The 18,132-nt window shown below is 47.3% G+C and overlaps 1 protein-coding gene across 1 annotated transcript in view; it reads left to right on the plus strand.

The window, feature by feature from the left end:
- LOC133342591 (pseudouridylate synthase PUS7L-like) overlaps nt 1-13,011 on the plus strand; it is a 36,733-nt gene extending 23,722 nt beyond the window's left edge. Inside the window, 3 exon segments of the mRNA XM_061551814.1 lie at nt 1,435-1,742; nt 7,677-7,730; nt 9,214-13,011. Coding sequence (XP_061407798.1) covers nt 1,435-1,742; nt 7,677-7,730; nt 9,214-9,858 — 1,007 coding nt within the window. The 3' untranslated portion in view covers nt 9,859-13,011.
- Nucleotides 13,012-18,132: the final 5,121 nt, after the last annotated feature.

Below are 18,132 nucleotides of genomic sequence, written 5' to 3' on the forward strand. Positions count from 1 at the left end.
GACGTCATTTGTCCATTGTCGTCACTGTGATTTGCTCACAACATTTGGCCATGCAAGCCTGGCTCTGCTGATGGGACACTCTTGATGTCAAAACCGAAGCTGTGGTTACTCGTCTTGAACAATTCCATTGAAATTATGCACTTTCAGAAGGCTGTTGTGCGGCTGATGGGTAGTGTAATAAATGTTTCGTCTTTGTTTTTAAGTGGAGATGGACGTCTAAAGCAGACACATTGTCCGCTTTTTTTCGTCATATTTTTTTTATTGTGTCCGGTGCACGTGGAGTCGTGGTCGTACAGTTGTGATCCACCTCGGGCCAATCCAACTCATCAATGTACCTTGTGCCCAATCTTGACCCCGAAGCCTGCTGTATATTTGGAGTTTGCGTGTCTCTCTCACCGTTGTCGCGTGGATTCCCTCCACATTTAGAAACGTGCGTTTAGTTAGACCAATTCGATTATTTTTGCCGCTATAAATGTCCAAAAGATAAGGCACTTTGTGGAGCTATCATTCGTGGCCAGGTTGCTTTTGAAAAATAAGTCAATACCTCAGTGTGCTTTGCCTGGTAGGATGTGGATGGTTTAGTTTTATTCGTGTTTGGGTAGCCTGTTTACTTTCATCATACTTTGCACTCCGATCGTATTTTTGTATTGTTGTTGTAACGTTCTTTTCCGCCCCGATTGGAGATCTGCTAAAGAGAGCTTCATGGCTCATCGGATTCCTCCAGGATTAATAAATATTCTAAATTCTTAAAAACAATCATTATAATTTTACAGCTTGCCGCCGGTGTTAGCCGTGGCAAGGAATCAAACTCAGCACGCGGAACCTGGTGCAGCGCCTTAACCGCTGCGCTCGACAGCTACACGAGGCGTCCGCGTGCGTGTCTCTTGTACGTGGAAACGGATGTTTGCATTGCACCTGTGAGCCAGACGGGATGTAAGGGCAGGGAGACGGTCAACAGACGTATCACAACAGCGCACGTAGCATGAGAAGACAACTCGCCTGTGTGGAGTATAAACATACCGCAGACCGACAAGATAAACTAAAAGTGAACTATTTTTTTTTAACCAGGTAAGGCCCACTGAGCTATATATAACCCTTTTTCAGAAGTGAGCTGGCCACAAATGAAAGCTCAATGGACTGGCTCACCATGTGGAAATTTATAGCTGCCAAATACTCTTAAACACATGTTTATAAATGTGGAGGGAAAACCTGAGGACTCGGGGAAAAATCCACACGACCACGAGGAGAGAGACACGCAAACTCCAAATATACAACAGCAGGCGCCGAGGTCGGGATCGAACTCACGACCTCCTGTGTACCAGGCGAGGTAGTTAACATCTCCTAGCCACCGTGGTGCCCCCCCTAGATCAGAGATCAGTCCACACCGCCCCCCACCCTCCCCCTGCGAACCCCCCCCCCCCCCCCCCCACACAGGCGACGCCAAGCTGGCCCTGTCCCTGATGCCGGCGCACAAGACGCGCGAGCGGCTGATGCTGCGCGCGCTGCATCGCTGCGGCCCTCCCTGCGGCGACGACGTCGGAGGGAGCGGCGCCGGCGCCGGCGGGCGAGCCGCCCGCGCCTGGATGGCCCTGCCGCGCACGGCACGCCTCCTCTACCCGCACGCGTACTGCAGCGCGCTGTGGAATCGCGCCGCCACGGTGCGCGCGCGGCTCCTCGGAGTCCGGCGCGCGGCCCGCGGGGATCTCGTGCTGCCGGAGGGCACCGGCCGCCGAGGGGACGCGGTGAGCGACGGCAGCGCGCCCGTGAGCGAGCCTCGCCCGCTGCCTGATGAGAGTTTGGGCGACACGGTGTCTCGCAGATGTTGACTACCTCGCCTGGTGCGCAGGAGGTCGTGGGTTCGATCCCGACCCTGACGCCAGCCGCTGTATATTTGGAGTTTGCGTGTCTCTCTCCCTGTGGTCGCGTAGATTTTTCCCCAGGTCATTTATAATGAAGATGCTTTTAGAGTAATTGTGGCCAGGTCGCTTCTGAAAAAGAGCTATATGGCTCGGTGGGCCTTATCTGGTCAAATAAAAATAGTTTCAGTCTAGTTTGTCTACTTCGGGATGTCCGGAAAATGCAGTGCCTCTTGGGCATATCCTCGATCACTTTTTACTATAGGTTGATATCGAGGGAGTGTTGCGGTGTTGTATTGGTTATCATACTGGACGTGCGACCCAGAGGTCGCCAGTTTCGATCTCCCGGCGCGGCAGTTAAGACAGCGGTGCAAGTTTAATTAACTCAGCCCTCTACACCACCCCCCACCTTCTGTTCACCCAGCAGTATAAATCGGCACACCCACAGTGCGATTACGTAAAATGTGGTTACTCCGTCCTCTGCCTAGACATCTAGCCAGCATGGAAGAGTAGGCCAAATAACCTCTTGGAGGAGCTCTCTAAGCCTCCCTCTCGTGGAGGCTCTTCCGCCAGTGGTGGCGTGAGCACTGCGGGCACGATATCTACAGGAATGTTGTGAAAGTCATGAATATTTGACAAGTGGCAGAAAAAGCCTCTGCCAACTCAACAATTCCAGAACGCACACGAGCCCGAGAACATCCAGAGGCCGTTGCACAGTTTTCAGTGGGTTGTGCTGCCCAGTCCACCACACAGCATAGGTCTACCCTTCAGCCCAAATCATATTTACATCCATTCGTCCCTTTGAAGGATGTTCTACGTGGGCAACATTTTAAAAAAATTACACCGCTCTGTACAGGATGCCGTTTGTGAGCGGTCACGTGACGCTGATGAATACCTTTCTGTAATGAAAGCCAGCCCTTCGTGTAACGTCAGCACTAGCGCACGAGGAGTGGCCATTGGTAAACAGACACTCTTCTTCGTGTCATTCCCTCGAATGAAGATCTATCACTTCGAGGAAAAGTTACGTTTCCAGCCGTGTTTAATGTTGGATCTGAATTTGGCATCTTAAATACATTAAATCAGATTGTGTTTTTAATCCATGAGAAATCGTTGAGATGCGTTGTCTTCTGATTTTGCCCGGATTTAGGGAGCCCAAATAAATGGGCCCCAAAGTGAGCGTACTGTACCTCACAATTTTTTTTGTAAAGTGACATTTTTAAAAAATCACGTGCCGTACATTTAAGTGCGCGTAGTGGAAGAGGAACACGACAGAACATCGCTGTGTGTAGGAAATAATTTGCCAGCCGACGCCAATGGCCATTTCACACATTGCAAAGAAGAGAATTCCTTTCCACTTTGCCCATTGATTATTTCGCCGGGGTAAATGTTTACATTTTTACGGGACATTCGATCCACTGCGCGGCCTTCGCTACGCTTGCTTACAGGCTCTCGGAGCGCTCGATTCAGTCGCTCGCCGTGCATGCACGACGAGCCCTGGGGAGGCACCCGTAAGAGGAAATGTTTTTCCCCGACCTCTGGGTGCCCGTTGGTCGTCTTTCAAGTGGCCGGGCAAAAACCGGTGGGGCGGACGGACGGACGATCGGTCGGACGGACGGACGATCGGTCGGACGGACCGACGGGGCGAGCCCCCGGTGGAGGAAGGTCGCAGATGCATGGCCGCGCGCGTATAAGGCATTAGCGCTCGCCCATTCGCTCGCTCGCTATACCTGGGCAGCCTTGGCCCTCGCAGCCACGAGGTGCGAGGGCCCCCGCAGGGGCGAGGGGGAGTCCGGTCCGAGGCCACGCGCGCGGAAAGCACAACCCGTGGGAAGGGGGCTGTGAAAGTGGAGACTTTGTAACTGCTTAATAACAGCTGTGAACCCGCCTGAATGAGGTCCTATCCACTTACAGGGGGGGAGGAATTAAGTTAAGGGCACCGAGAGGGTAAATTTAGGAGACACACGCGGACTCTAATTTTTTTTTACTTCTGCTTCTCTCGGCTGCTGCTTTTCTCTCATTGTGTCCGCGAGAGCCGTGGGCTTTTTTGCCTTCCTGCTGATGGAAGGCTACGCGACGGAGGGGGGGTGGGGGGTGGGGGCAGCGTGTGCGTGCGCGGCGAGTCGCCACGCTTCGCGTTGGGAGAGCGAGAGCCAGATGCCTTTTTGTCGCGGGGCGCACGCGGCTACGGTAGAAATTTTTTTTTTGTTCCTCCCGCGCATTTCCTGCACTTATCCGGAAAAAAAAATTGCCGGGGCCCCCCGATCGCTTCCAACAATTACCACGGTCGGTGGCGTGCCCGCGTTACGTCAGCTGGGAATTGGGGCCCTGGGCCTAACCAGTTAGTCGGCACTTGCACACCCCCCATGCTATCGCTTCCCCCCCACAGTCAATCCCCAACTCCACGTCACCCCTTAACCCCTGCAACCCTGCCACCTACTAAATCCCATAACCTCTCTGAAAAGAGTGAGTGAGTGAGTGAGAGAGAGAGGAAAAAGAAGAGACAAGACAAACAGACAGAAACCAAATCCCGAGAGGAAACAAGTTGCTGCACTGGTGGTGGTCGCCAGTCGAATTGGTGGGACGGAAATGAAGTGCAAATTCACTTAACAGCGTTTTCCTTCTAACAAAGAGAAGATTGAGGCGTGCGAAGAAGTAACCGCCGTGAGCTTTCATCTGTTTGCGTTACGATAGTTGTATTGGCACAGATGCCTGCGAAACGTACTTTTTATTCTTTCGACGTACCGTATACGAGCGTTTTCATAACATTCTGTTCGTGACACGCGATGTGTGTTTCCTGCGGCTGCGTGCGGCGGGAGCTGGTGTTGGTGTCCAGCTGCTCACGGTGGCGCTCCCGTTTTTTGCCGTGCCGTTAAAATACGCCAAACCGCGCTGTCGTCGGCAAGATGAATGGCGCTTTTGTGTGTAACACGACCCCTTAACAATGCCTGCATGAACAGTTTTCTTAATAGTGAATCGTGCCTTTTGTGCGTCATCGTCACCATAAATATTATTTACCCAGGGATTTCCTCGCTTAAGACTCACAACTCCTTTTCAGGAGGCCCCTGGCAGGTTTTCACAGCACAAGGCGATGCCCCTGCCGCGTGTGATCCCATCTTGAGTAATTTGCAGGTAAGGCCTTGCAGTCGCCCAGTAGAGTCGTCCGGTAGAGTCATCTGGTAGAGTCATCTGGTAGAGTCATCTGGTAGAGTCATCTGGTAGAGTCATTTGGTAGAGTCGTCCGGTAGAGTCGTCCGGTGGAGATCGTCTTGTAGAGTCATCTGGTAGAGTCATCTGGTAGAGTCATCTGGTAGAGTCCGGTAGAGTCATCTGGTGGAGATCATCTGGTAGAGTCATCTGGTAGAGTCGTCTGGTAGAGTCATCTGGTAGAGTCATCTGGTAGAGTCATCTGGTAGAGTCATCTGGTAGAGTCGTCTGGTAGAGTCCGGTAGAGTCATCTGGTGGAGATCATCTGGTAGAGTCATCTGGTAGAGTCGTCTGGTAGAGTCATCTGGTAGAGTCATCTGGTAGAGTCATCTGGTAGAGTCCGGTAGAGTCATCTGGTGGAGATCATCTGGTAGAGTCATCTGGTAGAGTCATCTGGTAGAGTCATCTGGTAGAGTCATCTGGTAGAGTCATCTGGTAGAGTCGTCCGGTGGAGATCGTCTGGTAGAGTCCATTAGAGTCGTGCCGGAAGAATCGTCCGTTGGAGTCGTCTGTTGGAGGCATCCAATAGAGGCGTCTGGTAGAGTGTTTTAGTCATCATGTGGTAGATTAGTCCAGTAGCATCGTCCAGTGGAATCGTCCGAGAGAGTTGTCTGGTAGAGTTGTCCAGAGCCTTGGCAGAGCATACCAACGGCGCGCCTTCCTGCCCTTCCCCTCTGACCTGCGCCAGTGTTGCCCGCTATTGCTAGTCCGTATCCTGCCCCCGCCCCTTTACAGTTTGTCTGAGCAGTAAAGTGAAAGTGACATTTAACAATAATGAGAAAGCCATGCCCTCATTATGGAATTTATTTTAATTGGCCCGGTCATGCTACAAAAACCTCACGGTCAAGTTGGAGCCGTAGTGTAGGTTTAATCTTTGAGTTGCCCTCACCAACTGTTTCGTATTGGAGGTTAGAGACCTCCGTGGAAGTCATCCTCGTCGCCGTCTTCCGTGCTGCTTCACAGCACTCCGCGTCCCATGCCAGCAAAACGGCGCATCCTCTCCAATTCGACTCTCCTATATCTCCAGCTCTCCTGTTAAATACATAACCTTAGCTTTTAAACGCCTGCACGTTCCCACTGATTGTGCACTTCTGATCGGGGGAACACACAAAACATATCTCTTTTCCTCTTTATTCATGGATTTATTTTTGTCGTTTTTTCACAATTTTATCCCAATCGCGCTGTCCGCATCATGTCATTAGATAAAATAAATCCACTCGGATCTCGCACAGGGCGACGCGAACCGATTGCGTTTAAGAACATCCCACTGCAGGAGATATTACAGCGCTGGCTCTAAGAACACCGTGCATCATAATGATTGTGTGGTACAAACCCACAACATGGAGAACAAAACCCGATCATGCCATTTTCCACTCCTGCATTGTCTCCGTCGTCAACTTGTAACTGCTGTAACAAGATGCGATTATAATAATTCGCCTCTCGCACCGATTCAGTCTCGAGGCGCATGTCCATCCAATGCAAAAACAACTTGTCAAATGAGGGCTTCGCTTCAGTAAGATGAAATGCGGTGTTGTGCCATGTCAGCAAGAGGGGAGATATTCCAGCCTGGCAAGGAGCGGCAATAAAACGCACGCAGCGAAATCCTCAATTGTTTACGAGAATGACGCGCAGGCTGGGAAATAAAAGAGCTGTGACTGAGAGTAGGGGGAGAGAATAAGAGATGAGATATGCCGATAGGAAACCCGGGGTAGACAATTAGTTGTAGTGCCAAGACTGGCGTGGTGTGTCGACGGAAGGAAGGCGCACACACATGAGGATGTTTATGCCCCATGCCATCCTGCCAGAGCGTGCACACGTGGTGTGGCACTGTAAACAAACGGAGCAATCACATATTTACTTGTAAAACCACCCATGCATGGGAATCTTTATTTCCACAAGAGCCATATGGTTTGCCGCAAATGCCTTGGTTGTGCTGTTGAAGTTGTGAAAAAGGACGTATTAATCCAACAGAACTTAGCGGGGCCAAACTGATGTAACATAACCCTTTGGAAGCGCAGGAACGAATTTTTCGAGTGACTTTGTGTGTTTCGTGTAGTCGGAGTAAAATAATAAACCGGCCCCCATCTCTGCTTGGGTAGTGGTTAATGAAGGCAGTGGTGTGGCAATGAAATGGCTCACATCACAGCAGCCAAGTTTACACTGCAGATGTTGTATTAGTATTAAAGTGTGTATTCACACCTTAAAGGGATATTTTTTATATCAATTTGTAACGGGTATCGTATAGGAATGAGTGTTGAATGTTAAAACATCTGAATTTTAGATTTGTATGGACAATTTTGGATTTTTCTTTTATTCTTTTAAGTGCAAAATGTCCACGTTGAACATAGTGACATCACTATTGGCACACAAAAATGGCGAAAGTGATGATGACGTGTCAGTGACGTTACTTCTGGACAAATGAAAAAAACAAATTATTCTGATGAGAACTTTAATCTCGAGGTATGATTTGTGGATTTTACGAATCGATGCAAAAAACATCTGCAAATCCTTTGCATAAAGCAGAAACATTTGAATTGTATTTTTTTGTTACCATTTGTGGGTACTGTAGGTGTGTGTGTGTAATAACTTTTTTGTAAACCGTGTTGTGTTTCACAGGTGCATGTTGTGACTGAGGAAGAGGAAGCTAATGAGGTTTACACAATAGACCAGGTATGCATTGTCCATTGCGCAGACTCACTGCTTATGGAGCAGTTAATGCATTTATTTTGTCATGGAACTTCCGTTAATTTTACGATGCTCAGGCAATTAGCCTAAATTTAACATTGGCAGTTCGTTTGCATAACTTGTAAACGACTGAGCCTCACATGCATAATTCGACTTGTGCACCATGTAGGTAAGTATATATGGTAATTGGTGAATCGAGAGTTATATTTTAACGTGTTATAGTCAACCCATCTAAAAAGATACAAATAAAAATACGTTTTAGTCTCATCAGCCTATTGGTTTCCCAAACCAATATTGTACAACGGCAATTGTTTACGTGAACAATCTCTGGACAGGTTTAATATTCCGGGATGTCATGAGCAGTCATTTAGAGGAGTGCTTGTCCCAACAGCATCTGGTAATCTAGAAACATTTGTTTAATATGCCTGACTCTGGCTGATGAGACTCAGAAAGTCGAAACCGGGGAACACTTTGCCTGCTTAATGAATGTATGTTTGATGAACATTTGTCTTGGAAGCCAATAGGCAGATGAATGAAACGCACACTTTATTTCTACGTGGAGACACGAGTTCAGCTTGTAGACATTTTTATATTTCGATGCAAACATTGCATGGACGTGCATTCGAGCGTATCACTGCCAGGTGTAGTGCTGCACAGCTCGCGTCCGGCAATGCACACACGCACTTTGTGGTTTAGGATGTGCTGCCTTCTTAAGACAGCACAGAAAGTAGGCGTTTGACCTAGCCATGCAGATGTTTCTTGTTTGCATGCTTAAAATTGTCTGGCAGAATAAAGGAATTGACCAAACATTGGAAGCAGATGTCTTGACATTCAATTGCAGATTTTTTTTTTGGGGGGGGGGGTACGTTTATCGGTTTCAATGTACAATAAACGTTATCTATGGGTGAATTATATCCAGTGGTGGATGAACCGTGCTTGTGAAATAAGTAATGAAGATGCGATATTCCACGCTAATGAGTGCCTATTACGTGTACTGCTTCTGTAATTAGCTATGCCGAGCTCGTGACTCACTTACATATTAGTCAGATAAACAATAAACACAGAAAACACATTCTACTTATTCATCCCCATTCTGCTTGGGTAAACATATCGTCTCTTTGAGCTGTGTTTTGTTGTATCTGTGTTTTTGTTTTATCTGAGACACTAACCACTCTTCCCCAGTTACCCTGAATAATTGAACACTGGCTCTGGCATTAGATTACCAATCTTTTTAAACATTGTCCACGAGAGGGATTCTCAAATATAGTTGAAGCCCTTAAATGTCACTTGAAATCATATGCAGCACAACAATTGGCAGGTTGCACCGCGTGCAATCGCCACGCTAACCCACGCCATTGCCTTGCGGTAATCACATTTTAAAAGGCGGCGGTAATCGCCGCGCGTCGCGCGGATGTGCACGTCTCCAATCCGCCTCGCGAACAAATCCGTGGCGCTGCCAACCCACCAGGTGGTGCTGCCCATGCCGGGCAGCAGTGTGCGGTACCCGGACAACGAGGCGGGCGAGGCCTACCGGGCCACGCTGCGACGGGACGGCCTGGCGGACTCCGCCTTCCGCGTCGCCGAGCTGCGCGTCAGCCTCCCCGGCGCCTACCGCCGGCTCCTGGCTCGCCCCTCCAACGTCTCTCTCGCCTGGACGGGGCAGGGCCTGCCCGGCGCCACCCTCCGCATCGGCCGCGCCGAGACCGCCGGCCGAGCCGGTGCCGCCGACCCGGCGGAGAACACGGAGGGTGGGAGTCTCCCGGGTACCGCCGGTCGCGCGAGTTGCCTCTCTTCGTCGAGAGCGGCCCACGGCCTCGGCCTCGAGGCCACGGAATCTGCTCGCCCGGCATCTGGCGACGGTGCCGCAGGCGACCGCAAATCGGGGAGTCGGGCGTCGCGAAGCTGTTCGCCGGCTCCTGGAGGAGGCGCCGACGCTAAATTTGACGCGGAGGAGGCGTCCGCGGGCAATGGCAGTGGCATCCCTGAGACTTTGGGCTCAGAGGAGGCTTTTGCTGTTGGCTCCTCTTCCTCCCTGGTCATCACCCTTGATCTGCCCTCGTCGTGCTATGCCACCGTGTGCCTCGGGGAGATGATGAAGCGTGAGGTGTGTTGACTGAGCCGGATTGGACTTCGCCCAGATTGTGTGAGATGCGCAAGGCTTGCAGGGGTCGATTTGAGAGCCTCTTTATACGAAATAACTGTCATCGCCGTCATCGCCGTCATCGCTTATTGCAATACGTCTTAAGGTGCCGTGCTGCCTATTAAGGGGGCACCCCAAGTGGCAGCTGTCCCTGTGCGGCACAAGATCAATGCAGCACCTCCCTGAAATCCGCCCCCCGTTACTCTGCCAGTAGTTGGTTGCTCTGCGGCTTTTCCCAATTAAGTAACTTGTGGGGCAATTTACCAAATTTCTGTAAATTAATCCCAAATTACAACGTGGCGCTGAAACACATGGCCTCCTCTTTCCTGAATAACATCGTGGGGTCTTTAACGTCCACTGCGAAGGCGGACAGCGCAGCAGTATTTACGGTTCGTATTTACCGGGGCTGCCATGGGCTCGAACCACGAGCTACTTTTCGACCATGTCACTGTCTCCCGTAGAAGTCCGGTGAGCAAATTCTCTCATCAGTGACCAGAGGCAGCTGTGCCGGACGATCGGACAAGTCAAATGATGTGAATGCTTCAAAATGCTTCCTCGTGAGATTATCCTTAATTGTTTTGTCATTAAACGCACAATATGTTCATCCGCGTGATATTTGAATATGCTACCTGATAAAAACACATCGGTTCAAGAAATCATTGTTGTGTGTGCGTGTTGTGTGTGACAACTTGTGTTGTTGACATTGTCTGAATATTGACGTGGTTTGTGGTTTATAATGAGGTTCATCTCATGATGAAAGGGTGCAATGTTGTTTTGAAAGCCATTGGTGTAAGCGATAGAAAGATTAAAAGCTCAAGTGTTAGAGTAAGTGACCTTGTGAGTATTGGTAGCATTAAAAGAGTGCTAACATTGGAATTTCATTTTGTCTCAGCGGGGATTCTGTAAAATGAAAACATACACAACGTTAAAATAAAGAAACACTTTGGGTACAAAGATTTAACTAAGGCCTTTGATCTTAAATATAATTGTTCCTTTGTGTTTATTGGTTATTTTTACTCGTTATCTGAAACATTTCCCATCATTTTACTTCCTCAGTCGACGAGAGGCACGCAAATGACACTAACGCAAAGCTCGGCACCGCTTACACTCCCACGCGACTCGCGCGCGACAGACCGTAGTTCACGAGTACCGCGCGTCGGCGATTAGCGGCGCACAGGCAGGGCCCACGGATCGTCAGAGGCACGCGGTCTTCGCGCAACATTCACGCGCCGTCAAAGGCATTTGACGTCAATCCCTTCGCGCGTGTTGAGCACCTCCAGTCCCGCTCTCGAAACCGTTACGCGATTGGGGCGTGATTCAAAACGAGTTTGCAGGTGTCGGACCAAATCTGCGAGATTGTTCGGCTGGGGGGGGGGGGGGGACTGCTCCCTCCAGGATTAGTTCAGGAATGGGGGCCGGATGGAGCAGACACAATAGTCGCGCAGGAGTCGGGCTGGCAAGGTTTGCCAGAGCCATAATATTTGTGGTTGTGGTGAGGCGGTCACCTGGCCCGATGGACATCTGCTTCGGCTGTTCAGAAATGTTTAGATTGTTTTCTTCCTTTGGTACGGTCTTGCAATTGTGATGTCTCTTGCGTGATGTCGTGAGATGAAGATGTTCCTGCTCAGAGCTTTCGCTCTGTGGCGGAGAGAAAGGCCTTGGAAGACGATGTCACACAACTACTTTTGAAGTCGCTTCAAGAGACTTTTTTCCACGCAGGTGCACACCCTTCAATGAGTTCTCCACATCAATACAATTTATGTATTTCTGTTAATTGTCTGTGTGGCACAAGTATGTTACTTGTAATAGAAATGTGTTCATTAATACTTTTTGATACCCGACACCCTACTTTTAGTTATCACCCGATGGTGTAAAGTGCAGTCTCAAACCTTAATGTATCCACTCTATCTCTTGAGCATCTCCTTTTATGTGCTGTGGAGAACGGCCATTGCCTGAAACGTCACCAATATATATATTTTTTTATTTGAAGGCCGCGGCTTGGTTGAATAATGATTTGCATTTTAACTATCAAACTTGGAACGCGCCAATTGAAGTGATGGATAAACAAAAACGAATGTAACATATGACCTGGACATTTTGTATAGCCGTCAAAACATCAGCTCGCTATAAGTCGTGAACACATTTTTATCGCGGTTTGGTTACCAGAACTGAACAGAGGATTTGGCACTGCCAAATCCTGACACCAGAGCCACCACGCGATTTCATAATTTAGTGACGGCTGATGGTTTTTTTCTTTAATTGGCTTTCTCCAGGAATGGTGGCTCGGCACGGTTGGTTTGATGAACTATTAAACTAAGAATGCTTTTACACCATTGGAACCTCATTTGCCAGTAAAAAATATGATAATTGTTTTTTTACCCTTCTATCTGGCAAAAAAAAACTGACACCTTTTTTTACAAGGAGTCATGTTTGCATAGACCACAATACCTGCAACCATAATGCAAACAAAAACACAACTCTGAAAATGTATGCACTGTCCTTGAAATTGATTGGTCCACACCCGAGACAGCTTTCCTTAGAGCCTAGTCTCACATGGGTTGGACCAGATGACGCCAAAAGCCTCCAAAAAAAATCGTTAAAAATGTCATCACTTGTACATGTAAAGTTATAAGGTGAATGTTATTTAAAGAGCGACATTAATGCAGACATTTGAAATTTTAATGTAGGATTTGAGTTTACACATCGCATTTATACGTACATAGCCTCAGTTAAAAAGGACTGTAAAGCAATATATGAAGTTAATTTCTCACGGAATCTTGCTATGTGCACCTGGGTTTATTTATGTCGACCTTTTCCTGAAAAGCTTTGATGAATTGCCTGTTTTTCTTTTTAGCCCATTCTGTAGCTAATGTAGCAATTATTTTTTATTGAAATATATCGCTAACCAAAGTGGAAATAAATATGGATTTCAATTTGGTAAAACAATGACTCCCTTTTATTGTTTACTTTTGCTTCCGTGTAATATAAGTTTCTAATTATTTTCTTGGTATTATATGAACGCACGTGCTGATCTAGCAAGGCAGAACTTAACACGTAAATAGGCCCGAGGTAGGGTTATCCACTCGTCGCTGATGAATGGCATTGGATGAGTTACCGTGCCAGGAAATTATAGAAAGCTGTGTCTGGCTCTGTAAAATGTCTCTCTTGACTGTCGGACGTAAGAGGGCTTGCTTTATATATCCCAGACATGTGGATCTGTTCGCAATAACAGTAGGTACTGCTTGCTTCCCATCATGGCGATGATGCAGTTGCTGTCAATTCTTAGAAGTCAAGGAATTGTTCGAAAGCAGCGTGCTTTAGATGGTACGAGCGTCATTTTGTATTTTAAGAAGTAACTTATAGCCGGTTCTAAGAAACGCGTCTAAATATGCTCTCGCTTTCAGGTATAAGTTTTATATATTTTAAATATATATTTTTACGAATATTAACGTTTTGAACATACTGGTGGAATAATGTAACTTAATGTTACATGGGCATACTCAGGAATACAATGTTTTTTTTTACATACATAAAGGGGTGGATGAACAATACAACAATTTTACGCGAGAGAGAAAAAAGCTACTTGCAATATTTTACTGCGGTGGTCCTAACACCAGCAACGGGGGAGTTGCACAACCCAATTCATCCGTAGTGAAATGCCCCCCCGCCAAGTTCGCCACGTAGGATGCGTGACCATACTTCAAACTAGTTGTTGACGGCTGGGAGGTGGTGACGTACCTCGACCAAATTTCGATCTCACCCGTCGCCGACTTTAGCCGCGGCTGGGAATCCAATTCGGTTTGCCGCGTTCATGGCACAGTGTGTACAACCCACTGCACCACACCGCCGCACTCCACCCCAGTGTAAGGGAATCGCAAGTAACAATTTAAGCGGCAGTGGAATTATTTCGCGAAACGTTTTGGTCGTCCTAAATACCCCCCTTGCCGGACAAACTCGGTGCTATCCTGTCGCCGATGAGACGTTGAAGATTGGCAGTGGAAGAAATAAAGAAAGAATGGTGTTGTGGATGGTTGTAAGCGGAGCCTGATAAAGTTTGATTCCACGTTTCCGACCTCAAATTCCACTTACAAGCTCAAAAAAAGACTAGTCTCGTTTAAGCTCGGACAAGGTTCCCTAAAAGGTCATTGGATATGTGTCTCTTTGCACGTTGCAAGCAGGTGTTGGCAACAGTGGGTTCACACATTGGCCGAGCACGTGGAAACCTCAAGACGGACAGTGACGCGGTTCGTAGTCATCTGGGATGCGTTTGTCAACAACAACAACAACAAGAAAACAATAGGAACCGCAACAGGCCCGTTTGCTTTCGCAAGGGCCTTACTAAATGCGGATGTTGAAATAAGTGATCGTGGCGATCTGAATTTAACGTAAATGTTGTTCTCAGCTCAATATACTTTCGGCCAGTGCCAAGCGGCAGAGGCGCGTGCGAGTGAGTGTGGGGGGAGGCATTGTTGACCTCTGCTAGCGATGGCATGGTCGTGGCACTCCACATTAACATGCGCTGGTGCTACAGCTGTCACTGACGTAAGGCGTTATAAAAGCCCTTGAATTAAATTAACTTTTGACTTCTGCGTATGGGGTTGTCACATGCTAAAAATGTTAAAATGGGAATGCTGTATTCCACCAGACGCTCGCGATGGTAGTGGGTGGTGTCATTATTTATATATATATTTTTTAAAAGCATACGTGTAGAAAGTGTGATTTTAAATTGCATTGACTCGACATGACTAGACAGCACCAGACAGGATATTCAAATGCAACATGTGGCTCAAAGCTGTTTAAAAGTTGAAAGATTTCAAAGAACCTTTCGGTTAAAACAAGAAATGAAAACTCTGTATTTCGCAGAATTCGCTGCGGTCTTCCATTGGTGTGGAGACCCTGAACATGCTGTGACAATAAAAGCGATGTGAACAAATGTAAGAGGGGCGTATCGTAAGGAGAAAATTGTTGAACTCTTGCTATTATCTGAGCAGCAAAACACGTGACGAATTTACAGCACCATCAAGTCTTCTTGGTTCTTTCGGTAAAGTCACGTAGAAGGGAAATAATAAAATAATAAAAATTAAACATAATAACATAATATATTATTATATTATACTATTTTATTATGTTTTATTATTATTGTATTATTTCCCTTCTACGTGACTTTACCGAAAGAACCAAGAAGATGAATCCCTGCAGTCACGAAAGCTTTAAATCGAAATTCATCTGCAAGTCGTCACGCAATTGATGGAGGGTCTGCGTGCCTTACACACTTATCTTTCGGGACTTCCCTACACGTTATCCTTATGGGATGGTGAATGCCAATAGCAAGCATTTGATTTATAGTAAGGTCACACAGTACGTAAGGTGGCAATAAATATTAATAACAGCTCTTTGTCTGTGGAAGTTTCGCTGCGTTTAAAAGTTTTTTTTGTATGTTAAGGAGGATTACTGCATTGGAAAGTTTGGAAAATTTCACAATAACTCTTTTTTGCATGTGAGATATACCCCGAGTGGCTATAAAGCCCAAGAGGATGATAATCCACCTGTACAGTCAGTTCAGCCATCTACTTGCTGTACTGCCATATCGCCACCTTTAAGAGTAATTAGACTTGCTATTGCCATTTTGCCGAGAAAATGTACAACTCTAAGAATTGGGCGTTGGGCCCTTAGAGACTGGAATTGAGCCCAGGTCTTTTAAACAGGAAGGAGTCAGCCTCTGCGTCCATGCGTCACGCTATATTTACGACGGGAATGCAAAAGGCTTCGAGCAGACGGCCGCTCAGAGTGTCCCTGCGCGCGGAAAGGATTACCACCATCTCGGTTATCGGCCCAGAGCCCAGTGGTGGAAATTCCACATTTTCATCACAATAAGTATTGCAATAAAATGAAGCTTCCTTACACGGGCGCTCTTTCGCAACAAGGTCGCTGCTCCGAGGTCATATTCGTTTTCATCAACCCCGAATAACAGCGCCACTAACGATTAAAACGGGATGCACATTTCAGATCTGTTAATCGGTGGATCGAGAATGTTACCAAATGGAGTGGGATTGTCCCGAAATGTCAAGCGTTAGAAATACTCCTCTACGTAAGAAAGACAAGTTAACGTATTATCCTTGGTAAATATCAATAAAATACCAATTATCAGGATGTTAAGGGATGATGGGATGAACTAAAATATTTAAACTGTATTTTTTTTTATCCAGGTCGGGCCCACAGAGCTGTGTAGCTATTTTTCAGAAGCGACCTGGCCACAAAATGATAGCTCAGCGAAGTGGCTTATATCATAGTGGAAATTTATAGCGGCAACCAAATCATCTAAACGGATGGGGAGCGAGGGGTGGGAGCGATCATCCCCACCGTGCCCCCCCCCCACCCCGCTTGAATCCATCTGCCGCTGGATCAGATTGCAATTTACAGAATTTGAAGGATAGTCCGTGCACAGGCGATGCACACCCCACGTGGGTTCATCCAAGTGTTACGTAAACGAAACCGGGACACCTGCTTGCTCCTTCCATGTGTCCCACCACCCACTCCCCTGCAAACCGCCCAGGCAGCGACAGTAGATGGGGGAGGCGCTGCTGTTCGTTCTCCGTGCACTCGTCGCTGGAACGGCAGGGGCAGGAGGTGCCTTGGGCCAAACATTTTTTTTTCTTCCTCTCGTTGGAGGGGCCCCATAAATTGTACTCTTCCCGTCTCTCTCGCCTCCGTGCAACGAAATCATGTGCGAGCAAATAATGAACGGCCTTTCTCGAAAATAAAATTGAGCGGAAAGTACAGTTGTGGATGGGGGAGGGGGGGTAACTCAATAGCCAAGGCGTTGCCCCATCGGTCTTCCAATGAAGCACAAACATCGCTTTGTGTCAAAGAGCTTCTTTTGTTCACCCCCACCGTTTTCATTTGCTATTCAACGTTTTTCATTTGCAATTGATACGTTGAATATAATTTGCAAATGCGGTTGACATATTAGCACGAGGAAGTTTAACTGCAAATCACGGTGAATATCCATTCGCGAAACCATTATAAACGCCATGCTTGAACGCGTCTGTCAAGCTTGATACGTTTCGTACGCAGCAACACTTCGAATTGCTGTATATAATGTAAATGTACAGGGCTGATTTAGTCCACGATGTCATATTATGCAGTCATAAGAAGGCGCATTAAGTAAAATATTGAGCGGTGTACATTTTTTGTCCTTTATCCAAGTTTTTACACAAACCTTATACCGTCGTAAGAAGTTAAACCTTGCTGCTTTAGAATTGAAGCACATATACAACTAAAATATGATTGGCTCTGTTTGACATTTGAGCTAACCTTCATTTTGCTATATGTCAACCGCATTGCCAATAATATATCCAAAATACTTGTCTGTCGAATATGAGAGGTGGTCACGCGGTAGATTGACGTGCCAAACTTAGTGATTCTTTTTGACGTGACTGTGCATTGGTTTTTAACAGCGTACATCCCAGGAATCAGACCAACTCGAAGGCGTAGAGGTGACAGTGCCGGATGTCACGAGCGACTAAGTCAACTCGGCCCTTCGCAGTGTGAAACGGGGCAAAGCCCTCGGATTAAGTGGCACAACTGTCGACATCGTCAAAGAAGTAGTACAAACGTCGGGATCAAAACTCGTTGAACTCGTTCACGAAATCTTCACACAGAGAGTTAATATCGCATTATTAGAATGATGTCCTCAAAACGCTTAGTAACCGTGGCGTATCAATGTGTGAAACTTGAAGTAGAACGTCGACGTGACAAGAGTGTCAGGCTAGGCTAGGGCGAACCGTGGGGTGGCTGGGAAAGTGTACGTAGCCGTCCACGCCTTTTGTGGTAGACAGTGCCATGGCATCGGTCTGTGGCAGGTGGCTGTTTTGTGCCACGATGCTGACAGTCAGATTAGAGCTGCTGTCGCCAATCAACACACAAGAGGGCATCTGAGAGTTACAAAAAAAGTAGCAGATGTTTTGGTTCTCTTGAGTGCCAGGAACTTTATATAGCTCGTGACGGTTTAACAAAAAAAATCGATGGAAAGCAACGCGGCAGTTGAATTCGCGCTCCTCTCTTCATTAGTCGACCGCAGTTTCACATTTTGACTTTTACATTCGGTGCAATGTGGTGTAATGTTGGCATGTTACAAATGTCATCCGTCAGCATCCATGGTGTAATCAGGTTCACACGCAGACCTTAAAAATACGTCTATTAAATCTGTATCGAGGATGCCCCCACTCTCTCCCAAGTAAAACCTTT

Source organism: Lethenteron reissneri, chromosome 15, assembly GCF_015708825.2.
Source record: "Lethenteron reissneri isolate LAM-NWPU_2019-01 chromosome 15, ASM1570882v1, whole genome shotgun sequence".
Taxonomy (NCBI): Eukaryota; Metazoa; Chordata; class Hyperoartia; order Petromyzontiformes; family Petromyzontidae; genus Lethenteron; species Lethenteron reissneri.